The following is a 26,679-nucleotide window of genomic DNA, read 5'->3' as shown; positions in this document are numbered from 1 at the left end:
AATAAAATAGAATCTTAAAAAAAAAAAAAAAAAAAAAGAGATCAAGCTAATGAAGAATAACCAAAAATGCCTGTTAGATAACATAGTGTTTGCAAATCTTTATCACAGTGCCTGGCACATTGTAATTGCTCAATAAATGATAGTGTCTCTAATAATCACCTCCAATCATACTTCTATGCTATTAGGCATATTCTGGAATAAGTTTCAAATAAGAAATAAATTTAGGAAGAACATCTTTTTTTTTTTTTTTTTAAGATTTTATATAGTTATTTGACAGAGAGACACAGCGAGAGAGGGAACACAAGCAGAGAGAGTGGGAGAGAGAAAAACAGGCTCCTGTCAGAGCAGGGAGCCCAATGAGGGGCTGATCCCAGGACCCTGGGGCCATGACTGGAGCTGAAGGCAGATGCCTAATGACAGAGCCACCCAAGTGCCCTGGGGCATCTTTTATCAGAGATTTACTCCAGAAACCAATATCAGTGGCTAGAGGGTCCTCACAAACTAATGCCATCTCCTAGATCTTGAAATCAATTCAAATCCAACAAATTTACGGCAAGATCTTCATCATAATATCTTGCATTGTTTCACTGGGAGGGCCATTATTATTTTAATTTTCAAATAATTCTTTTATTCAAGTAACTGTAACTCAAGATTTGGGGCAAATAAAAATAGACTCCACTTAATTGAAACCACGAAGGAACTAAACCAATCTTCCTTGAAGAACTAAAAACTCTTTTATATAAACAAGAAGTAAAACTGTTGCTGGGTCCATTCCACCACCACTCTTTTTCCCCCCATTTTGATAGAAATGTATTTGTGATTCTTTTATTGTATACCCCCTTTTATTGGTACACATGGGGGCTGTGATGTGGTCATCCGAAAAAAAAATTTATTTTGAATAAAGGCTCTTTAGGCCTTTGTTTTTCAAGGTGATGTATCCTTTTCGGAGAAATTTTTTTCTGAATGCTTGGGGAGCAAGAGGAAAGCAAGAGCTCACCGGAGAGCATGCAACGCTCCAGCGAAGGAAAGAACGGAAAACAAATAACTTGCCTCTGGGCTCCACATGGAGGAGCTGTCTGTAGCATAGGAGTCTTCAAACCCCCGGTTATTAAAGGCTGTCTCCGATTCCAAGCTGCCTTCTGTAGACTGGCGACTGAGGCTGTGAGGCACTTTGGTCTCTTGGGGAGATGCACCATGGTGCCCGGTGTTCCCCACCTCACATGGGGACTGGGAATGGGCAGAAACGGGATCATCTTCACCGTAGGACAGATTCTCAGAATAATTCAGCTGGCTGGGTCCATCCAAATCTAAATTTGCAATAAGGAAACTAATTCAAATGTACTATTATTTTCCACCTTTTTACCTGGAGAAACTGAGTAGTAGCAACAACATAAATCAAGACCTCAAAAGCAAAAACCATCATATAACACCTGCAGAAACAATTGCATCCACGTGGTGGATAAACTAGGTCTATCTAACCAAGAAGACCATTAGTTCATTACATGTGGTATAACGAGGTTTAATGCTTTCTAGTGATATGAGTGTGAAGGATGTGTCCTAATGTTAAAAGGATAAAATAAACACATTAGCACTTTGTTGGAACGAATGGCCACAAGACCTTGGGGATAGATCTAGAAAGCAAGAACAACAATCTACGGAGATCATATTGTGTCCTGACTCGACTATTTTTCTTTCTCTCTTCCACTTGCACCATCTTACCCTCCCCTTGAAAGGCTTCAGTGGTTCTTTCAAGTAAAAAGTTCTCTACTTGATCCATGGAAGGAACACTGGACTTGGATTCAGATGATCTGGATTTAAATCCTAGCTCTGCATTAAGAATTTACACAATATTTGAACTGTCCAAACCTTTGTTTCCTTATTGATAAAATGAGGATAAAAGCCATTAGAGAATCATTGTAAACACATGAAATAAGAGTCTCCTAGCAGTCACTAGGTTTTCCATAAACATTAGCCTTGCTTGCTTGTCTGGCCCAAAGTGGCCTCATCCAACCCAGTAAACCCCATTTTCTACTGCCTCCACATTACTATCACCTGCGGTCTCATGAGGTCATGAAAACACTAGTTGCGTATTTCTGTCCACTGTGGTCCTCAAACCCCCACTCCTGCCCTCTCCTTCTTGTCCAGCCAAAGCCCAACATCTCCTGAATCTATCCTCACTTCTTGGACTCAGTATTTTTCTCTGACTTTAGTGTATTCTACCTTCCCTATCAGCCCTCCCTTACCTATGCATCTCCTTCCTCTCCTTTAAAGTCTAAGTTACCCTCAGACAGTAAAGGAAAATGGGCAGGGTCTTCCCAAGCAATAGCTTTCGCCCTGACTTTCCTCCCACATCCAGAAAGTAACCGAGGACGTATTCTCTCTTTCATCTCCAGGATAAGAGAAATTAGAGATACAGACAGGATGAGTGAGTGGGATGACAAAGTATAGATCATGAATTCAGCTCTTATTTATACTGTATGGAAGCAAGTGTTTCTACTGTTGGTCTTAAAGCCTCAGCCAAAACATAAGCTCCTTGGCCACGTATCTATGATTCCTAGTCTTAATCCACCAGTGGGTTTTGTGAAACTCTCCCATAACTTTCAAGGATAGGCAGGTTAACAAATTTCTGAAGCAGCCAGGTGTGCATCTATACGGAGTAGTGGCGACAGTGGTTTACCAGCAGTTTATGGCCTACCTGCAGTAAACATGCAATCTTAAAAAATACATTATCACCCTATGCAGACTATACAAAAACATATTTAGGCAGATTGGTACTCAGAGCACAACTTCAGACTCCTAATTTGGGATTTTTCCAAAACCATGGCAAACCACTGAGAAGTTCCCCTTACTGCCTTGTAATTCTTAATAATTCAGTTCAGGCCCCTTGGAAACACTTTCATAGGACACCATGACATTTTTACATTCACACATTCAGTTATTTGGCAAACATACTTTAAAAAGGCCACAGAAAATGATAGAATAAGTGATATTCCATATGCAAAACCCTACAACATAAAGCAGAATTTTCTTCTAAGGCTCTAATTAGCACATCCATTCCTCATATCCATGAACACTAAAATGTCCTATTAAACAGTGGGTCATCCATCAACGTGTGCAGCACCCAGCAGGATTTCAGCACAAAATCTAACTTTGCCAAGAAATTACCCCCATAAAATTGTCTCATGACTTTAACTCCTACAGTGATAATACCTAGATCAGTAATAAGGGAATTTTCAAAAGCTACATTAAGCCTTGAAAAGCTATTCATAACTGAAAAACATAAGAACTATATTAATGTAACAAACCATTTTCCTTGACAGACAAGCAAGGAATGAATTAGAAAAGCAAAGCTGGGGTATAAGTCACGAGGCAGAGGAAAAGAAAGGGGATTCACCATTACATAAGGCAATCTTCCCGTCCTATAAGTTAAAGAATATTGTGTCACCTTAAACACATACAGAAAAGTAATTGCCTGTTGTCAGAGTAATGTATCCTAGCTTCTTAGAAATTATAGGCCATAATTATGTCATACAAACCATATTTATTTTGACAGAAAGATTTTTGCACTTTTTAGTCCATATCCCGCTTTGACATGGTATAACGCTATTATCCGGTTACTTTATTTTACACTCCCAAACACTTCTCCCACCACCACCCACGTACAAATACTTTGGCCCACCATCTACAATGGTCAGTTTTATGTGTCAGCTTGGCCAAGCTATAAGCCTCAATTAATCAATCAAACACTAATTGAGGAAACACTGTGAGGTATTTTGTAGATGTGACTAAGGCCCTCAAGCATTTGACTTCAAGTAAAGGAGATTATCCTACGTAATTAGTCCACCGAAAGCCTTAAGAGGAGAATTGAGGCATCCCTGGACACAAAGAAGTTTACTTGGGGCTCAAACTCATGACCCCAAGATCAAGAGTTGCATGCTCTACCAACTGAGCCAGCCAGGTACCTCAATGTCACCTTGATATATATGAAATCCTAACCGATACCCCATTCCAAACCAAACTGAGCACAGATTCCAGGGATAGTTGAACTGTTTTCAATGATATCAAGATTGCAATGCCTAGTTTTTGTGAAACATCCTAAGAACTACAGATTTCATAAGCAAAAATAAGGTTCTGTTCAAAACCAATTGAACAAACAAACAAACAGATAAATGCCCCAATAAGTGGACTACTCTTCTCCAGCCCACTTTTCAGACCTAAAGACCTGATATGCAGCCTCTGATCTGTATCACTTAACACAAACCCTCTTTGGCATTCCTGGGGATGCAGAGACAGTTAATGCACAGCTATGCTATATCAGACAAATGAGACGAGAAAACTGGCCAGAGATATGAAGATAGCGTTTGCTTGGTTCTAATAACCCCACTCCATCTAGAATGAAGGATCCCACTTGATGAAACATGAGATAACCAACCAATAACTCACTCATGGTTCAGATTTTACTTGGATTTGGACCTTTACTTTCACTGTTCCAACATTTTGAAAGCATTTTGAAAGTGGAAGAATTGTCTACAATTAAATTTTATCTTAGAAAATCATATTTAAGGTAGAGTGGGAAAAAAGACTAAGTAGATGGGGGACCGGCAAAAAAACCCTCACAATTCCTCTCTGGGGTGCATGCTTAATCTCTTCCTTATTCTTTACTGCTGAAAACAAATTTATAAACCTAAAGATGAACAAAAAGAAATGACACAGAACAAAAAAAAATCATGCAATAAAAATGACATTAACATTTTCATGGCATTTGAGAACCTAAAATTTAGCACACAATTATCCTCTCCTATGAAAATCCTGCTGATTTTCTTCAAAATCTATAGGTAATTTATCCAGTGCAGTGTGCTTTTTCCTCCCTCCAATAGAGAAAGAAATGTGATCTTCCCTGTCACTCTCTGTCAAGTTTTTCCAGAATCACCAGTTATGAATAAAGTTATTGCTAATTCCAGAAGGGGTGAGGGTTAGAATTGTTGTCAGAACTCTCAGAACATGGGCCATTTGTATAAATCAGAAACTAGACATTTGGGCTTTGGGGAAATGGGGCCATTAGCTTTAGAATGCAGTGAGCTGCTCCTGGGGAATCAACTGCCATTAACTTTCATTAGCTATCATTTGCCCTTGCAGTGGAGAGGGAGGAACACTATCATGCAACACCAGCGAAAGAAAAAACAGGAGAGTGGTGAGTGGATGGCAGAGGTCAGTAGCTACTGATACACTATGGTGGTCATTTACCTTGGGTTAATAGGAACAGCAATAAAATATGCTATGTTGGCCCGTATCAATAAGTACAATTACATGACAGAGAGCAAACTGTTATGTTTCTGCTGACAAATAAATAAGGTTCTCTCTGGATATCCTCCTTCTTTAAATTTTTATTTGTTTTTGGATTGCCTCATTCACCTCATCAAGCCAGACATTTCTTCTCTGTTATCTTCTCTCAATCTCGGACTCTCCTTTTTCTCTATCTATTGCTAAGTGTTGCCAAAAATGGAAGACCTACAACTATGCCCCTCTTGGTGTGACTGACCATGTATCCAAGGGAAAGAAGAAAAAGATTAGAGAGCTCAGGTCATTTAGACCAGGTCACTAAAGCGGGCAGTGTGACATTTCTTCTAGCTTTCTATCTAATATGATTCACAGACTCTTCCCCGTTTCAATATCCTGTGTTTACTAGGGTTCCAGGCATAAAAGAGTCAGATAGATGCCTGACCTTCACTGGGGAAAGCACTAAGAAATATTTTACTGTTCTTTTTCCAGGTTATTTCGTGTGAGTGGTGTGGAGGGAGGACTCTTAACAAGACCTACGTACCATAATGAGCCACAAGCTAGGCTTACTCTACCTCAGAGTACTCAACCACTGGGGAAGGTATTCAGTCTGAAGATGCTGGAAAATGGCAGGAGACCTTGCTCTTGCTCAGCAAGCAATTCTCCTGTGGGGCAGAGGGTGGGGTTAGGGGTGGGGAGGTGGGGCAGAAGCTACAGGGAATGAGGGCAGATGTTCAGGGTATGTGCTGTTTGAAAAGGGTTATTCAGTAATACATGTTTTTATTTGAAAGGTAAAACATGCCTGTGGCTTTAATAATATGAACTATTAAAAGAAAGATTTCAAAAATTGTCTGAGGTTATATAGATAGATAGAAAATAGACTCTGATTCCAAGTGAGAGAAAAGGCACAGCATCTCAATGTCAGCAAACAGCTATGTGAAATGTTTATATTTATCAGAGGAGATTAAGATTTTATAAGGCTTAATAAATACCATGCTAATTCTAGCCATTAATGTTCAAAATATACAAAATGATAAGCTGTAAGGAAGGAGGGGGGTCCCACAAATCAGGGGTCAAGATTTGGTACTTCTTATCCATTCCTTCTCCCGGTTCCCTGTATGACACCCCCTCTGACAGGTTTGAAAAAAAAAAACCCTTGACCCTGTTCCAGCCTCTAGTTCTTGCCCCATTTTCTCTTCCTCTCTGGGCTCTCAGATACAAGTATAATGATTGACCCAAAGGTGTTCTTACCATTGTCCATCCCTGCTCTAGATAAAGGAAGGGTTTCATGCAAAGAATACCTTCACAGGCAGATACTTCTGTGTTATCCTCCTCATGGGTAGAGAGCAGGTGGCTGAATTTTGATTTCTGCTCCAATCCCACCTGCTTTCCTTTCTCAGACGCTTCTGAATGGAAACTCTGGGACCGGGACACAGAAATCTCAAATTGTTTGATCACCTCTTCATCACTGTCAGAAGATGTGCATGGCTCTTCATCATCGCCAAAACTGTTAACTGGGAGCAAACAAGAGCCATGAGTCTCATGTGGGGCTCACAAGAATACAGAGATTGATAACCCGGAGAAATAGAAGAACATCGAAGAATATGAATGATTAGTCTGGAGAAAGCAGGCCCAACCCAGACAGAAAGATTTTAAAGCATTTTTTGAAACACGAATTTGAGTCCAAAGGAATAAAACAGGAAAAGAAAGCTTATGTGGGCAAGTAGAAATACATAGCTGGAACTCAGGAGGAACCATCAGGACACTCCTGACATGATAAGACCTTTAGTTGAGAAGGGCGGCCCTACTGATTTGTTGTGTTGCTGACATGTGCTTAGAACTGGGAACAGGATATTTGACAATGATGACAGAAAATATGCTCTTAGTCTCATCTCTGTCATTAAAACACAAAGAGCCAAGCCCCATCCCAGAGAAGGCATACTTGCAACTGGGAACTTCCAAAAGTGTCCTAGTTTTGAAGAGACACTCACAGTAGTATATGTAATTTAAACAAAACAGAACTAGTTTATATTATAATGTTCTAATGCCTTTATCAGCACCAACAACCCAAACCAAACACCCTTTGAATTATTTGTACTACTTTCCTCTTATCAGCTCACTGGCACTTTCAGTTTCTCTAACAAGCCAAGATGGTTCTTCTCTTTGAGTTCTTTGCCTTTGTTGTTCCTTCTGCCTAGAACCCTCCAGCCCCTGGTGTTTTCCTGGCTGCCTCCTCTCACCACTGAAGTGTCAGCTCCATGGTCACTTCATCCTAAACTCTTCTTCATTGTCCTACCTTAAGCAATTTTCTTCAAAACATTTCTATTCCTCTGTTCTTCCCCATGACTTCCATGAAAATAAAGACATCACCAGCTTTGTTATCTGATGTCTCTCCATTATGTAAAACAACATCCATTGCATAGTAAGTGCTTAACAAATGCTTGTTAAATCTTGGAGAAATTGGTGAGGATCCAGTGTTTTTCTCCCAAACATGAGCGCCCCCCACCCTCTCCACTAACACATACTCACCCAGGGTTCCCTGTGCCTGGAATGTTTTCCCTTTGCCCCAACACCTGTCTAGACTAGTCAAGAATCCAGTTCATCATGAGGACTCAGTATAGACATCACTTCTAGAGAGCCTTTCACTGACCCCTAAAATCAGGTTCAGAGCTTCTTCCATGAGCAGTAAAATAGCTCTCAGCCCTGCCCTATCAATGTTCCCTCCAGCTTCGTGACAGATTCACCTATTTAATTTCCAACCATTCCACCCAATCTGTGCATAACAGGAGAGTAAGAGACACAGTGGACCACCCACCTTCACTTCCCTCCAGGCCCTATCTCCATGTCAGGCACACGGCAGGCTATTCTGTAAATATTTGCTGAAAGTAAACTGGAAATAATAAATAACAGGGATTTTTTTTTTTTTCAGAGTGAGTGAGCGAGAGAGAGTTGGGAGGGGTGGGAGAGAGGAAGAGAGAGAGAGAATCTTAAGCAGGCTCAACACCCAGCTTAGAGCCAGACACAAAGCTCTATCTCACAACCCTGAGATCTGAGCCAGAATCAAGAGTCAGACACTTAACTGACTGAGCTACCCTGGAGCTCCAGCGGGAAATTATTATTATATTTTTTTAATTTGCTCTTCCCATCCAAAAGTCATACGTAATTCTCGGGAAGAATATGGTTATTAATTCATAGATGGGTCCTGAAGATTACTACTGAACCAGAAGCTAAGAAGAAATTATAAATACATTTTTAAAGTGAGAGAAAATACTTTAAATACCAGCCTGGTCAAAATATCTATTTTCTGTCTTATTTAACAGTTGATATTCCTGAGTTTGTTTAGAAGATTAGTAATAATAATAAATACTTTTTGCTTTTTTATGTGCGAGAAACTGTCCTAAGTGCCTTACACATATTATCTCATTTAACCCACATTAAACACCCATTATTGTTCTCATTTTCCAAGTGAGAAAATCAAGGGAAAGAAAAGTCTACAACTGGTTGGAGATCATACTCCCAATAAGGGGTAGAACTGAGTTTTGAATCAAGGTAGCTGTCTCGAGAGGCCATGTTTCTAATTATTATTCTGAAGAGCCAGAAAGAGGCATTAGAAAGAACCCTTCTGAATTCTGAATGCTCACATCAACTAGCTCAGCCCCTGTGGTCAAATCTCTTAACCTGTCCGGATCATTTCTACTGTCTGGATCACTTCCCAGGTCTTCTCTAGATCTAAGTTTTCTGACTCCAAACTTCCTACCCAATAAATGTCAATACTGGATCTGTTTTTCTCTTTTATGGAGCAGCTGATCTAAGAATACAAGAGTACATCACTGTCAGCTCACTCAGTTGTGTTGGCTGTGACCAGCACCAGTAAGACCTGAAAAGCCAATTGTCAGAAGACATGAAATATCCCACTAATCCTAAAAAACCACCCCAACAGAAAACCATCATAAGAGGCTGTCTTCCCATGTCTCAATATGCTGTGCAAAGCACCTGTTGTAAGACAGACCATCACATAAGGGAGAGATCCAGAGGCCAATGGAGCAAAATTAAACTCCCCTCACCATTAGAGCACAGGACCAGCTGAGCACCTGGGAAGGAATTAGGGGGATATAAGCATGGGGGATGAGGCATTCATTGGAGTTCTAAGTCTAAGATTCCATTCCATTTATATTACTAGGTCAGATTTTAAAATGTAAGTAGTCATAGTTATCAATCTCAAATCAAGTGACTGGATATTTCCTAATCTATAAAATCAATAGTTGGAATTCACTAATTTTTAGAATTCATTAATTTACCATTATAGGATCCCTGAGAGGTGGGTTTTTTTGTTGTTGTTTTGTTTTTTTGTTTTTGTTTTTGTTTTTTGTTTGTTTGTTTTCCCCCAGTGAGACACTGATCATCCACAGAGGAAAGATTTCCATTTCACTAAGCATACACTACATTCCAGATACCTTCTTGGGACTTTGCATATATTATCTCATTTAATCCTCGCAGGAACACCATGCAGTAAGGATCATTATTAGCCCCATCACAGAGATGGAAAACAGAAGCACAGAAAGTTAAGTAGATGGCCCACAGCAACAACATTAGCAAAGTAACAAAGTGGGACTTGAGCACTGAACCTGTGTTTTTAGCCCATGTGCATATCATCAAACACTATCGGGTGAGGGCACCAGAACCATATCTAGTTTACTTTTCAGAGTGAGGTGAGGGTACTCTGCCACTTCCACCCTGAAATCTGCCAGGAGGTTGCTTCCTTTGTGAGAAGAGACCAGCAGTCAGCTCATGTGGGAGTGAGTGAATACATACAGCAGGCTGCAGTATAACTGGCCTATTGCCCCTCATGGGATTATAAATAAAAACTGCAAGTGCTATTCTAAGCCTCACTCCCCAAGGACTTCAGGGAATTCTCCATTTAAAAATGAAACCTGCCATCCTCCCTAAAAACCACTCAGCAGCAACATAAGTCACTAGTGGCACTATTACAATGATAAAAACAATTCCATATACAACACATACCATGTACAGGCACTATTCTAGAACTTTACCTATTTTAACTTATTTACTCTTTACAATAACCTAAACCCATTTTATGGATGGGAAAACTGAGACAAAGTGAGGTTAGTAATTTGCCATAGTCATAACAGTTAGTAGTAGTGGAACCAAGATTCAAACCCAAGCTGTATTGCTCCAAAGTCAATGTAAATGAACATAATGCTCCCTCTACCATCTGCTGCCTCAAGGGGAAAAAATCATTCTTAAATCCTGGTCAAAATCTACACAACTCTGTTTTATCACTAAGAACACAAAATCACATAGTTTGAGTTGGAAAGAATTTTTATAAGCATTTTTCTAGACTTTCTTTTATTTATTTAATACACAGAAAGAGCACAAGCAGGGCGAGCAGCAAGCAGAGGGAGAGGGGGAGGGAGAAGCAGGTTTCCTGCTGAGCAAGGATCCTAACATGGGACTCAATCTCAGGACCCGGGATCATGACCTGAGCCAAAGGCAGACACTTAACTGGCTAAGGCACTCAGGCATCACTATAAGCATCTTTTTAAAAGATTCCTGTGGGGTGCCTGGGTGACTCAGTGGGTTAAAGCCTCTGCCTTCGGCTCCGGTCATGAATCCAGGGTCCCAGGATCGAGCCCCGAGTCAGGGTCTCTGCTCGGCGGGGAGCCTGCTTCCCTTTCTCTCTCTCTGCCTGCCTCTCTGCCTACTTGTGATCTCTCTCTCTCTGTCAAATAAATAAATAAAATGTTGGAAAAAAAAAGATTCTTGCTACTTACCTTGTAATAAGTCTATGTCAACAACTAAGTAGCTGATCTGGATTTCCTTCAACTTAAATTTTCTGAAAATCACAAAGTCTCATCTCAGTTGTGACACTGCTTTCAGAGATAAGATAGTACTTTCTGAAACATCATATAAATACCAAGTTTAAACCCCTTTCAAGCTAAGTACCTGGGAAATAACACAGTGGGAATTTGTATGCAAGTCTTCACCCCTTCATTCAATTAGCTTGCTAAAATAATAGGGGAAAAGATTGCACAATTACCGTGGATGTGGATACATCTTAAAGATGAGATTGTTCATTTCACTCAGACACAGAATACAGAGGGATCATCGATAGAACCCAAATATCCACCACCAGAGAGAAGGCAGACTCTTCTGCAAACCTTCTGATGCTTGGCCACCCAGCTTCATCCCTTTGTTTGCATACTGTAGAGGGGGTACGGCGGGCTTCTTGAACTGGCAGGAAGATCATATCTTGGAAAGGTAGAGAGCGCTGACTGGAGACCCGTCAGAACTGAATCCCTGCTACAATGGCGTCAGAATGTTCCTCCCTCTAATTTGTAATGATCTTTTTTTCCTAATTCAAGTGGGAAGAGGCAGAGCAATGCTATCTTTATGTCTCACATTTAAGTAAAGAAGGTGGGGCCCCAGAGCCACAGAAACAGCCTGTCAAGTACATCCGTCAAGACTAGAGTGGTTAAGAGTGTGGAATCCGGAGCCCAGAAGCCTAGGTCTGAATTTGAGATCTTCCATTTGCTAGTTTGAGACCCAAACAACTTCCTTACTCTTTCTGAACTCTGGTGTCCTTATTTTGAGATTCCTTACTTCTTAATGTTGTTGAGACAAATAAATGAAATAAAATGCACCTGGGTGGCTCAGTCGGTTAAGCGTCTGCCTTTGGCTTGGGTCATGATCCCAAGGGCCTGGGACTGAGCTTGCTTCTCCCTCTCCCTCTGCCCCTCTCCCTGCTTGTGCTCTCTCTCAAATAAATAAATAAAATCTTTTTAAAAAAATAAATGAAATAAGCCACTTAGCCCATGCCTGGTGTATGATATGCTCAAAAATGTTGCTATTATTATTATTATTAATATCATTATTGTCCCCTATCATGGCAGTGCCCTTATTGGAAGCCCTTTTATGAAGCCTTGCACTTATATGCAAAGGAAAGAATGTGCCTGTTCTTGCAGGGTCTACTTGAAAACTCATTATAGGGTTGTTGTAGGGGGAAGGTGGAAGAAACAAGGGCTGGGCGAGGAGGAGGTAAGCCGATAATGTGAATTGTGTTACCTTCTTTACCTCACTATCCTTCTTCCCAAGCCTGGAGGTGGGGTGCTCTGTCAGAGTTGGCAGTGCTGTCTGGCTGTAGGCAGTGCCCAACACCTGCTCATTTTCTTGTTTCTTTTAAGGCAACAAAACCCCCAACTAGTGATACAAGGGGAGGATTTCTTAAGCCTGTCTGCTGCTATTTCACAGATGGAGTTTGAATTTATAAATGATCAGTGAAGCTCTGAGCTTATTAATTTGTTCCCACCCACATAGGAGCAATTAGGTGGAAGGAAGTGCTGCTCACATCTTATGCATGGGAAGAGGAGACAGGTCAAGGTGGGTTGTGCTCAGTGGTGCGGTACCTGGGTGCTACTTTTAGCTACAGTTGCAGGAAATCCCTTATGTACTAGATTTCTCAAATACCCACAGCAAACGTCTGCCCAGGGTGGCTGGCTAAGGATGGAAATAACAACAGTAAGTTGGTTAAAGTGAAAAAGGAGAAGGGAGTTCAGATGAGACAACTGCCCGTTTCAGATTCTAAGAAGTGACCATGTTTCTAGAAGCACGATCCAGCCATTGTTGGATTCAGGCAGGAGAGGAAAAGATTTGTATTTATTATCCAGCCTTAGGGGGATTTTTCAGACTATGTTTTGTGGAAGTCTAGGGTTCTAAAAGGAGCTTCAAGGCCTTTGGACATATGGGTGGTTGCATTGGGCAGGTTGGGCCATGCAGCCTATACAGGCAGGGCTGTTTTCCTCTAATATTATTTACATTTTTATAAGATTTTGTTGGGAAAAGAACAGGAGTCCTGACACTTTTTAAAGGTTTGAAAAACAGCAATATAACCCCACTCCTGCATTCTACTGAATAGACACTGTGTCTAAGGTTACTTAAGGGACTCACCTATAGCCAAATAGGTAATTAGTGGCAATAACAATTATAAACTCCAGAAAAAAAAAATTTAAGTCAACTAGTAAGCAAGAGCAGGGACAATCTGGAGCGGATCCAACTTTTGAAAGAAGGAAACTTCCATGATTACATTGCTTTTCTGCTAAGAGTACCACCAAGTCTATGAAGCGTAGGGGATTTAGGACTCTGGCAGACACAGAAGGCTTTATTGACTTACGGTGTCAGAGGACAGAATTCAGGGCAGATGGAAATATAGGTGGAAACTCCAGAAAGGAGTAAACCACAGAAAAGGAACTCCAAAATCTGTATATGAACTTGGCAAACACTTGGTTGAAATGTGGAATATGAATGCACCGGGTGGGGGAAGAATCCAAGGAACTCTCAAAAGTAACAGCTAGAGGGCTAAATAATCTGAGCAGACATTTTGGCTGCAGCCTATTTCAGGAGTCAGGAGTTTGAATCTGGCCAAGTTAGAGACCCCAGGTATCCCATTAAAACTCTAGACAGATCAACCTGAGAGTTAAGACTAAAAGTAAAACTGAAACAAACCCAACAGAACACAGGAATCATAAGATCAAAGGAATCCACTAATAATGGAACTGTGTGCTAAAACAGAAAGTAACTCACTTCTCTTCCCCACCAGGCCAAGCTCATCCCAGATAAGAGAGGAAGCATCCTGCAAGCATCAGGGGTGGGGTGATTGGCTCAGGCTATGGAGATCACACAAAGGCTGCACCATAATAGGCAGTATTCTGAACAGACCTGTATCTGTACTCACCAGGCCCTCATTTCTCATTATCTGACTCTCTCAACTACAAATGTTTCCTGAACACTTGACTTTGACAATCACTTTCAGGTTCATCACTGCAACAGGGTTCACCTGCGAAAGAGCAAGTGCTAAACTGTTAACCTCCTGACTCTTTTCGGCTCTGCTCTCTAAGATGCATGCCTCCAAGAAAGGAATTGATTCCTTGATAGGACCCAAGTGTTGTGTTGTTTTCCTGCTATAGTGGCATTTACATACAAATTAATGGCCAAGGCTACAATTTACTCTGCTGAGAACTGTGGTGACCTGATAATTAAATTTCTGCACATGCAGAGAAAACATAAAACCAGACTGTTTGCTCTTGCTTTCTTTCCCCCAACCCCCAACACTTTTCTATCACTCAAATGAATCTTTACAAGCAAATGTGAATCGACATTTTGATTTACAAATGTTCTGATTAGGAAGACAAAAAACAAATTCCATTGCCATGGATACTAAAATGAAGGGCCTGGGATGGGTAGCCAAGGCTGAGAGAGATAATAAACAAATCTTGAGATGTGCAGGTGTTGTGAGTTTTGAATTTCTAGCTATTAAGTGCATTCACTCATCTTTCCATCCCATGCTGCAAATCATTCTCGAGGCAGTTCCCAAAGTTATTGTTTTATCTTGCAATACAGCCCAGTCAAGCTACAGAGATAATTTCTAAAAGGCAGTCTCAAATGCTGCTCAGTACCAAATCTACAGTAAATATATCCAAATGTATTATGATAACTGGAAAGAAATAGGCTGAAAATGTTCACTTGGCTAAGAAGAGCTTTTTTAGAAGAAAAATAAAAGGCAGATTCCAATAAAAGTCACACAATTCACACATCATATATTCAGCGGTGGTACGCATATATTAGAATAGCAGCCCTCAGTGATGCTACTGATATCAGATAACGAATAACTTCTCACCATTTGTAGAAAAGTTAATGGAAAATTTCCAAATGTTTGATTTTTCCCATAAAGTTTCTGCCATTTGTGTGCCTAGTATCACATAAGCTGACATGCACAAGCAGATGAAAAGAAAAAAGTAACAAAGACATGAACTAATCATGTTTCTTTCCTTAGTTGATTTGTCTTGGATATACAATACTCATGGCTATGACTGTAACATGGCTTACATCATCTAGTCATATTTTCCACTGACAAAATGAGTCCTGCTTCATGAAGAAAATAAATACATGAAAATTACATGGGGTACCACAAAAATCATGTCAATTTTCAGCATTGAACCACCTGAACAAGCTAAGCACCACTGAATTGGAAATGTTGCCCTGGGTATGATAATGTCGCTTGTTCCATCCATATTCTTAACTGCCATGTAGAGCTTACCTTCTGTTATCTATCTTACTTACATTTTCTAAATGGGTTTATGTAGCTGTGGTTCCTCTAACATGCTCAAGGAATTGGTGGTCTTAATTCATTCTTCTCTTCTCTATCCCCTTAGTGCCTAACATAATGTTAGGAGAAAACACAGCCACGTCCCCTGGGTGGCTCAGTCGGTTAAGCGTCTCCCTTCTGGTCAGGTCATGGTCTCAGGGTCCTGGGATCAAGCCCCGCATAGGGCTCTCTGTTCAGCAGGGAGCCTGCTTCCCCCTTTCTCTCTGCCTGCCTCTCTGCCTACTTGTGATCTCTCTCTCTGTAAAATAAATAAATAAAATCTAAAAACATTAGAAGTAAAAAGCAATGAGTCAAATCCTTCAATAAGGAATAAACAAATGAATTTAAAATTAGTACAAGAGTGTATTAGCCAGGTTATTCAGAGAAACAGAACAAATAGGGGAGATATATGATTTATATTTATTTATTATAAAGTATTGGCTCATATAATTATGGAGGCTGAGAAGTTCCAAGATCTATAATTGGCAAGCTGGAGACCCAGGAGACCAGTGGTGTAGTTCCAGGCCAACCGAAGGCCTGCGAACAAGGAGAGCCAAGGGTGTACATTCTAGTTCAAGATCAGATGAAGATCAATGCTTTTGTTCAAGCAGTCAGGCAAAGTTCTCTTTTACTGAGCTTTTCTGTGCTATTCAGGTCTTCAATGGATTGAGTGAGGCCCACCCCATTAGGGAGGGCAGTTTACTTTACTCAGTCTACCAATTCAAATGTTAATCTCCTCCAGAAACATCCTCCCAGATACACCCAAAATAGTATTTGAGCCACTATTTTGGCACCTGTGGCACAATCAAATGACGCATAAGAGTAACTACCACAAATACCATACAAAGGCAAATGCCAAGTGGGAAGAATACCAAAGAGAAGCAAGTCATACACAGGCTTTTATCCCAGCTCTGACACTTCCCAACTGGGTGATCTTGGGTGAATTTCGATTCATTCATCTTTAAAAATTAGACCAGCTTTTGGAAGTCTGAGGCCATATAAAACCCCTCCTGCTACAAACTCATAGAAATGCTGATAAAATTAGAAAGATACCTGGTACTAACCCAGAGGTGTAAACAACTTGTTTGGCTGGTATCTAGGATATTAACAGGCTCAGATTCATGCAAGTCTGGATCTAAGACCCTAGCATAAAGCTACTACTCTTTAATAGAGGCTGCCCTTCCTATGAAAAGGGGACTAATAAATTTCAGCTAAAAGTTTGGACCTAGAGAAGTAGCAAGGAAGGTTACTACCCTTTGGGGCTGTGAATGAGAAAAAATTATTCTATGAGAAGTAAAAACATTAAGTCTACCTCTCACAGAGATACAGTACCAGCCCAACACAGATATCTGAAAGTAAGAAATTAATAAGGGAAATGGGTAAGCACTTATGAAATCAAGGAGAACCCAGCAGAAGCAAGTGCAAAATTGCGCTGTAGAAATACTTCCATAAGCCAGTGAACACAGGATTACACCTTTCACCAAGCACAAACATAGCCCGTCTAAAGATGAGCTAACCTGCAAACACACAGACTATAATAAACAAAAGGTATTAAACTATCTTGAGGTGAGATAGAAAACAATCTTAAGAACACACAGTGATTTAAATATGTGGAAGATTTACAAGAATTAGCCATGTATTCGGCCACAGAGGAAGCCTCAAAAATATAATTATACCACACACATTCTAATCTCAATACAGTTAGAAATAAAAGACTTTTTAGAAATTATAAAAATGCCTTTTGGAAACCAGAATCCACATTTTTAAATAATTGATGGGTCAAAGAAGAAACTCTAATTGGAATGATAAAATATTTATAACTGAAAAATAATGAACACATCACATATCATACATTTGTGGGATATATTTAAAGTGGTACTTAAAAGAAATTTATGGATTCATTTAGGGTATATATTAGAAATAAAGAAAAAGACTGAAAAATTAATATGATAAATGGTCAATTCAAGATGTTATTGATCAACAGTTTAAACCAAAGCAAAGTACATGGAAGAAATAAAAAACTAAAAAGTAGATATTAATAAGAATGTTACTACAAAGAAAACATTAGAACTAGGGAAGATGAAGACAGTCTCTTAAAGATAAGCCAAAATCTTAAAGATTAAGACAAAGAATACATTTATAGATATAATGGACACTTGAAAATCACAAGAGAACACAAATAAATTGAAACAATTTTATTTTATTTTTTTTTAAAGATTTTATTTATTTATTTGACAGACAGAGACCACAAGTAGGCAGAGAGGCAGGCAGAGAGAGAGGAGGACGCAGGCTCCCTGCTCAGGGAGCCTGATGCGGGGCTTGATCCCAGGACCCTGGGATCATGACTGGAGCTGAAGGCAGAGGCTTTAACCCACTGAGCCACCCAGGCACCCCAGTTTAAACAATTTTTTAAAAAAACAAATATAAGCTGGTAACCGCTGAAGAAATAACAGGTAGAAAAAAATTCAATAAGTGACATATCATATCCAAATGGTTTTGTGTAAATTTTCCAACTTTCAGTGAATAGGTACCTGCTCTTTTATATAAACCATTCTAGAAGAAAGACTTCATACACACACACACACACACACACACACACACACACACACATATGTATAAAACTTTTTAAGGATAGCTATAAACTCAAGTCAGAGAATTTATGTAGTAGTTCAATTTCATACAGTTCTAGTTGCAAATATTGTAAACTAAGCAGCAAACAAAATTTATATCAAAAGCAAATACATTGAGAATAAGAATTTATAACAGACATGCAAAGAAGGTTAAGTATCATGAAGATCTCTTAAATATACTTAACCACATTAATAGAGTAAAGATGAAAAACCTATAATCATCTCAACAGATGTGGAAAATCTAAATAGTTTCAATACCCATTCATGACAATGATTCTCAGTAACTTGGAATAGAAGGAAATTTTCTCCACCTGACAAAGAAAATCTCTCATGCATCACACTCAATAGTAAACTTTAACATTCCTTAGAGACAATAAAAGACGAGAACACTCGATGTTACCACTTCCTTGCAATTCTGTACTGGAGGTCTCAAAAGCACTATAAGACAAGAAAAATAAATGAAGGGCATGTGTTGGAAAGCCAAGAAATGAAATGCCAAGAGATTGAACTTTCCATGTTAGGAAAAAAAAAAAAATTCTGAGAGAAACCAAGGTCAACCTTTCAATTATTAAGGGTTCATCAAAGGGATATCTGCCTCTAATCGAGGTGAAATAACAAGCACTAAATTTAGCCTCACACATGAAACAACTAAAAACCTGGACATCAACAACGATTCTGAAAATATTGAACATTAAGCAACTAAAAACAGGGAGTCCTGAGAGATGAAAAATAAGCAAGTAAGTTCTACGCTTACCCAAACTGACGGCCTGGAGAAAGTTTTGAGGCAAAGCTGATGTTCTCCCTGCTTTGAGGGATGGAGTTAGGGGCCAAAGCTGTGAGAACTCACCAAAACAGTACTGAAGAGGAAAGCTACAAAGAGAACTCAGAGATCTGCTGTATTTGAAGTCTTCAGAAAAATACTGATAGGGGCATGTGAGGAAAAATGCTGAAGCCATAGAAAGAATTAATGGAAATGACTGGAGGTAACAGTACCTGGAATTCAGACAGAACCAGGAACATTGCCTAGTTCAACTAGCAAGCATAGAAAACCCCCTCAGTGGGGCATTGGTTAAACCACTCAGGAGATTTTTGCCTCATAAGAAGGAGCCAGAGATAAAACATTATTTCAGCCTTACCTAACAAAGTTTAAAACCAAGACCTAAAAGGATCAGTTTCCAAGCAACTTACCCAGCTTCCAAGCTCAAGAAGCATTATACATCCAGCATGCAACAAGGTAAAACTTACAATGTATGCCATCCAATCCAACATTGCTAAGCATGCAGAGAAGCAGAAAAATATCACCCATAATGAAGAAAAAAGCCAATCAATCGAAATGGTCTAAGAAATCACACAGATAATAGAATTTTTAGGCAAGGACATTAAAACAGTAAATATCACTATATTCCATACATTCAAGAAACTAAAAAGAAAGACTGAACATTATAGAGATATGAAAGGTTGAAATGAAAGTTAGAGATGAAAACTACACTGATTGGAATTAATCGCAGATTGTGCACTGCAGAAAGAAGGATGAGTGAGCCTGAAAACATAGCAATAGAAACCTATCTAAAACACAGAGAAAGATAATCACTGTAAAAAACTGAACAGAGAACAGTTAGCAGTGGGACAACTTCAAACAGCATAAAATATATGGAATTGGAGACCATGAAGGAAGAAGAGGAGCAGGAGAAAAAAATCTGAAAAAAACCATGGACAATCTTTTACATTTGATGAAAATGAAAAACCCACCAGTTCAAGAAGCTCAACACATCCTAAGTCCAAGAAGTATGGTGAAAACTACATCAAGCCACACCACAACCAAAGAGCTAAAAACCAGTGAGAGATAATTGGGAATGAAACAACAGAATGAACCCTAATGTAAACTATGGACTCTAGTTAGTAGCAATATATCAGTTTCATCAACTGTAACAAATGTACCATAGGAATCCAAGATGTTAATAGGAGAAACAAGGCAGGAGGAGAGAGAGCATGTGACAACTTTCCATATTTTTTGCCCAATTTTTCTATAAACCTAAAACTACTCTAAAAATAGTCTATTAATTTTTTTAAAAGTAGTCAAAGGAAAAAAAAGACAGCTTATGAACAGAACATCATCAACAAAAAAAGAATTGTTAAAAGAAGTCCTTCAAACAGAAAAAGAAATGATAGGATATAAATCTGCTCTATATGAAGAAATGAAGAGCAGAGTACCTGCTATGAGGGTAAATAGATAAAAACTTGGGTTCTCAGTATTCAAATTTCTTTTTAAAATTTTCCAACTTTTATATATGAGCTATACTACACAGATGTTTATTTCGACCCTCTAGAATCTTTCCCTCTCTTTTGGAAATGACATCCTGATTTTCTTTTCAGGAAGCCAGTCTCCAAATTTCAATCCAGGAGGTTGAGGTGAGGCTCACCTTTATTTTAGGGTAGGCAAACAACTCAAATCTGGTCAATGACAGCTAGCCCTGGGCCCTTGCTGGAAGTACTGAAGAGAAGCTCTCCCATTCCTGCAGCTGGGGTTGATAAGCTGATCGGATGTAAGCCTGTACCTTCATCACCTGGAAGATAACCCGCCTCAGAAAGAAGCCAACACCGAGAAAAGAAGAACCAACAATTGTAGATTCCTGATACCCAGAGTGAATGGGAACCAATCATTCCTGTATCCAGAATAACCCACTGGACTTTTCACTTATGTGAGCCAATATACTATGGTGTGCAGGTGTGTATGTTTAAGCCCCTTTCAAATCTTCTGTCACCTGCACCCAGAAGGACCGTGACTAATACAGTAATAAAGGGTAAAGAGTATTTATTATAGGTGATAGTGAAGGGATCTCCATTCTAGATTTGCCTCTTCCAACACATAATTATGAAATCTTGGCCAAGGAACTTTGTATCCCTCTCCTCTGAATTCCTACAATAAACGCTGTCTGCATAATTCATTAAGCAAATAAGTATGTACTGCTTTGTGATAGGTCTTCTCTCTGGGCTAGCTATTTAAATCCTTATTAATATTTTATTCACTTAGCCTGATTTATCCAATCAGATTATGTGTTCTTGACCCCTCACAGGTAGCTGGGGCTGCTCCCCTGAACCTAAATACACACATAGCACACCTAATAGGAATCAGCTCATCTTTTAGGGCCCTCTCAGCACAAAACAAATTTGTGATTCTGTAAGAATTCAGTGGTCACAAGTATCAAGACTGTTCTCTGTTTCCACAGCACATCACTCATATTGACCACACTGCCCTATGCCTTATCCCTAAAATACCAGGAGTTACTGGAAGCAGAGTCTGGCTTAGGCCTTTACAGCCCCCAAATGGAGCACAAGCCCCATGACACTGTCAGCATACTGAAAGAACTGCCTGACTTAACCTGAATTCTATCCAAATTTTCCTTTACATCCAGAAATATTTTCCTTCACTGAAGAAGAACAGAAGTGAAGGGCAAAGTGTTTAGAACAAAAAGACCCAAGTTTTAGGTTCTGCCACTCGTTAGCTGTGTGACTTGCCATTTGTTACTTAACTTCTCTGAGCTTCCATTTTTTCTATACAAATGGTAACAATGATCCCTTACTTTTTAAGGTTACTGTGAGGAACAAAAGCAATTATGTATAGGCAAAGAAGGACTCCAAGCAACATTTATTAAACATTCTGATGTACATTACATATAATATCCCATTTAAAACTTATAATACCCTTGGAGGACAGCTATGGTATCCTAACCTGACAGAAGTTACTGAGATCCCCAACAGTTAAGTAATGTGCTCACTCTGACTACCAAGTCTGTATTCCCTCCATCACATTATTTTACTTGGTGAACACAAAGTTATATACAAATAACAGGTGTTCCATTCCCCAGGTGCCAGGAAATTATGAAATAGTTTGAGTCTGGGCCTCAAAACCAAAATGACAAAGAACAAATGAAAATCAAAGCAGGACCCAGAGTCCCTGCTTATCCATAGTAGGCAGGATTGACAGAATCATGGAACACAAACCATTACAAACTTTCCCTCATTACCCAAAGCAGAGGATAGTCACTGGCTATGGCACACTTGCCTGATAAGCGTGGGTGTGGTCTCAGAATCTGCAAACCTCACTCCAAACAGTAAAACCTACCCATCAGAGCTGCCTGCAAGAGGATGGTACTGGCCGTACTTGGATCCTGGAAAGTCCCTACCTACATCATGTTCAGAGATTGCAGAATGGAGCTAAGTCCACACCTAGAAGCAGGATATAGAGGAAAAAAAGAGAGAGAGAGAATGGAAAAAATTCATTTATTTAAAAGTCTATCTGCTTAATAAACAGTACTGGCCTTAGGACATGCCAGGCCCAGCATACAATGGTGAACAGTGACATCCATCAATAGATGAATGGATAAAGGAGGGGTGCTATATATAAAAAGAAACATTATTCATCCAAAAAAAATGAAATCTTGCCATTTGCAACAACATGGATGGAGCTACAGAGTAGAACGTTAAGTGAATAAGTCTGTTAGAGGAAGACAGATACCGCATGACTTCACTCATATGTGGAATTTAAGAAACAAAACAAACGAGCAAAGGGCAAAATGAGAGAGAGAGAAATCAAGAAGCAGATGCTTAATTATAGAGAACTGATGGCTACAAGTGGGGAGGAAGGGTGGAGGGATGGGTAGAATATGTGATGAGGATTAAGGGCTGCACTTAACCATGATGAGCATGGGGTACGCACAGAATTGCCAAATCACTATTGTACACCTGAAACTAAGATAACACTGTATGTTCACTGGAATTAAAATAAAAACTTAAAAAGCCAGACATACAGCACAAAAATAGACCCTGGCCCTCACCCGGCATGGAAACCCATGAAATAGCCAAGAAAAGAAGGCTCATTTAAGAAAGCAGAAATGTCGGGGCACCTGGGTGGCTCAGTTGGTCAAGCGACTGCCTTCAGCTCGGGTCATGATCCTGGAGTCCCGGAATCGAGTCCCATATCGGGCTCCCTGCTTGGCGGGGAGTCTGCTTCTCCCTCTGACCTCTTCCCTTTCATGCTCTCTTTTTCTCTCTCTCTCTCAAATAAATAAATAAAATCTTAAAAAAGAAAAAAAAAGAAAGCAGAAATGTCGAAATGGATCAGGATTGAGACTGCCAGGACCATTGCTGGAACCCTTGGGGCTAGATATGTTTCAGAATTCAGGTTCTCTCGGATTTTAAAAAGCCAATATGGTGTACATACCATATATTATTTAACAGTCCAGTGGAGTCTGGGGCAACACCTTGTAATAAAACACATTAATAATTAAAATGTGAAGATTCACTCTAAGAGAGATGAGTAAAGTCTCTAACCTCGTTTCAGTTCAAGTCATCCTCAACCTTATGAAATAATTCCAGTTTTCAATGTTTTGGATTTTAGAATTTAGGACAAGGGTTTGTGCAGTTGCATTAAGGCTAATGTTGAAAATAGAAGTTGAAGATAAAAGCTAATTTCACATATCTGATTTCTAGAAGACACATCCCAAGCCATATGTTGGTATTAATAAGCTATGTAGCTGTGCTACAACAAGATTTATTGGTAATTTAGTATTTTTTTAAGATACAGGAATCTCACATATTCTAAAATTCTTATTTTAAAATATTAAAAAAGCCCATTTGCAGGATAAAATCCAGTTCTAGGGTCTAGAGATAGCACAAGGAGGTAAGGAAACTTCACAAATACAAGGAAGATCCTAGAAAACTGAAAGGACCTTGTGAACAGGGTTTCTGCCAGAACTAGGCTGGAGAGGCAAAAAGCTCATGCTCCTGAAAATCACCTAATGGAGGGACTGGTGTTCTCAGAGCATCTAACACCTGCCTTTGTAGCTTGGAGACAAAGGTGCCTAAGAAGTGCATTGACTAGTCCCTTGTTGCTGTACACAACAGATGATTCTCAATTCTACTTGACAACCCTCTCCCAGAATGTGACGCTGTTGGGGACATTCTTTCCCTGGCCTTCCACAACAGTGCAGCCTCATGTCCTCTCACCCCCCCCCACCCTGATCCTTCCTGCTCATCTCTTGGCACCAGACCTTAGGTTTCCACCCTGAGCACTATGTTTAGTACACTTGGTCTTCCTGCAAACCACCCACAGCTCCAACTACCACCTCCACAATAATGACCAATAGAGGGTCTCTGCCAGCCCTCCTTTACTGCACCTGCCTCTGGTCTGATTTTTTCCATCACCCCCACCTTGCCCATCCTGTTCCCATCGCCCCCAACCTGTTACCTGCTTCCTTTATCCTCAACACTTTGTCTCTTTGACCAGAATGACCTCTGCCTTCCCCCAACTTCCACAATCAATTCAACCTCATTCTTCAGTCCTTCTGGCTTCATTTGGTGCAGGATCTATTCCCCACCCCCAATAGACAAATCTGAGCCTTTCCCTTATTCTTGCTCCCTCTGCCGTCTGTGCTTACCCCATATGAAAGCACTAATCAAAATAATTTTACTTGTACATGCTCCCTCCGGACTGATGGCTCCTAAAATGTGGGAGCAGAGACCCTATCTCTGCATCTTCAGAAACAAGATAGTGTAGTGTCAGGCCGACAACAACTGCTCAGTAAATATTGATTGAGAACAGTATTTAATTAGCCCAATCCCACTGTAATGAGAGGAGTTGGAACCCCAAAAGTATCTAACATAGAAAAGCACCTATCGCCATCACCAGGAACAGAATCAGGCTTAACAAAGATGTGTTAAATGAACCAGTTATATATTTCATTAGCACTTATAGGACTCTTTGTCTTGTATTTGAGATACATGCCAATTAAATGAACTCTTGTGGTCTGGACTTGAGCCTCAACTTCTAAAGGAAAATGCCTCTTAAGCTCCAAATAGCTTATAAAGCCACACTTAGAACAAAACTCCTTGGTAAGAAGGGGCAAGTATACAATAGTGATACACCATTTATACAATTTAGCTTCTATTAACCTATTTTATTTTTTTTATTAAACTATTTTAATTTCTTTTCACTAAACCTGTCAATGGATAGCTATTTGTCTCTTTAATGGAATTACAAATATTTTCCGTTATTTCCTCTCCGTATTCTGTCCTTCCTTTCTTTATCTTCATGGGTTTTTTTTTCTTAATTAAATGAATTCAGCCTTGTAACGAGCTCTTATATGATTTAAAAAATGAACAGAATCATCTGACTAAATAATCACGACAAGGTAAAAATCAAGGCAGTGTATAGCAAAAACAAAAAATTTATACTTTCAAAAACAAGATGCTAACGAATTTGGGCTATGGGCCCTTAGAATTACTTCACGCTGAGTTCTAGAATGCATGCTAAAACTGATCATGATGCAAATTGGGTTTAAGGAAGTTACAACCTAGCAATATGTCTAATAACCTGTATGGGGAATTGGATGCCGAAAGTGCCTTAGGGACAAGTACCCTAGAAGATTTGATGTTCCATACTCAAAAATGACCCACTGACTGCCCCAGGAAAGCTCACATGTGCACATGCACGCGTGCATGCACACGTGCACGCGCACACACACACACACACACTTCAAGAAGCACTGCATCTGTCATTTCAGAAAAAAAAAACCTCAAAGCAAACTGAAAGAACCTGTGGTCTGCAGGTCTGCATGATATTCCATCAATCCCACTGTCGACAGTAAAACTTCTGTCATTTGCCAGAAGATGCCTATGTCATGGCAAAGTTTTCATTTTGTTTGTGATGAGGGTTATTTTTTAAACAGCTTTATAAACCTATAATTCACATGATATACAATTCACCAGCTTTAAGGGTGCAGTTCAGATGCTCACAGAGCTGTGCAACAACCACCACAATTTTAGAACACTTTCAACATCCCAAGAGAAAACCTCCCACCTCTTTGTCATTCTCTGGTCCCCACATTCACCTCATTCCCCCCCCAGCCCTAGCCAGCCATTTATTTACTTTCTATCTCTATGGATTGGCCTACTCTGGACATTTCATATGAAAGGAGCAATATAATATGTGTCCTTTGTGACTGCCTTCTTTCCTTTAGCATACTGTTTTCAAGGTTTAACTATGCTGAAGCCTAAATCAGTACTTCATTATGGTCAAATAATATTCCATTGTATGGATACATCACATTTGCTTACCTATTCAGTTGATGGACACTTACGTTCACTTTTTAGCTAGTACAAATAATACTGTTATAAATACTCAAGAGCCAGACTGTGTGGAGATGTTTCCGTTTCCCTTGGATATATACCTAGGACTGGAATTGCTCAGTCATGTGCTAACAACTCCATTACCAAAAAGGCTGCACCTCTGGGAATTTTGTATTCCCACCAACAGTGTGTGAGGGTTCCAATTTCTCCATATCCTCACCAACACCTGTTATTACCTGTCTTTTTATTATAGCCATTCTAATGCGTGTGACGTGCTATCTTATTGGGATTTTAAATTTGCATTTCCCTGATGGCTAATGATATTCAGCATCTTTTCATGCGCTGATAGCAGTTTGTAAACCCTCTCTGAAAAAATTGTTTATTCAAGTCCTTACCCATTTTTATGTAGGTTGTTTTCATTTTGTAATTGATTTGTAGGAGTTCTTTATATATTCTAGATATAAGTCCCTTACTGGATATACAATT

The 26,679-nt window shown here is 39.6% G+C and overlaps 1 protein-coding gene across 1 annotated transcript in view; it reads right to left on the bottom strand.

Annotated features, from left to right (window-relative positions):
• SYT16 (synaptotagmin 16) overlaps positions 1–26,679 on the bottom strand; it is a gene marked incomplete at both ends in the record, with an annotated part of 101,195 nt that overhangs the window by 24,700 nt on the left and 49,816 nt on the right. Inside the window, 2 exons of the mRNA XM_080808664.1 lie at positions 1,051–1,307; positions 6,579–6,791. Of these exons, the coding sequence (XP_080664790.1) occupies positions 1,051–1,307; positions 6,579–6,791 (470 nt within the window). The remainder of the gene's footprint in view (positions 1–1,050; positions 1,308–6,578; positions 6,792–26,679) is intronic.

Source organism: Martes martes (assembly GCF_963455335.1).
Source record: "Martes martes genome assembly, chromosome: 7".
In the NCBI taxonomy this organism is placed as follows: Eukaryota; Metazoa; Chordata; class Mammalia; order Carnivora; family Mustelidae; genus Martes; species Martes martes.
Note: the sequence above shows the minus strand (reverse complement) of the source record. Positions and strands in the feature narration are given on the sequence as shown.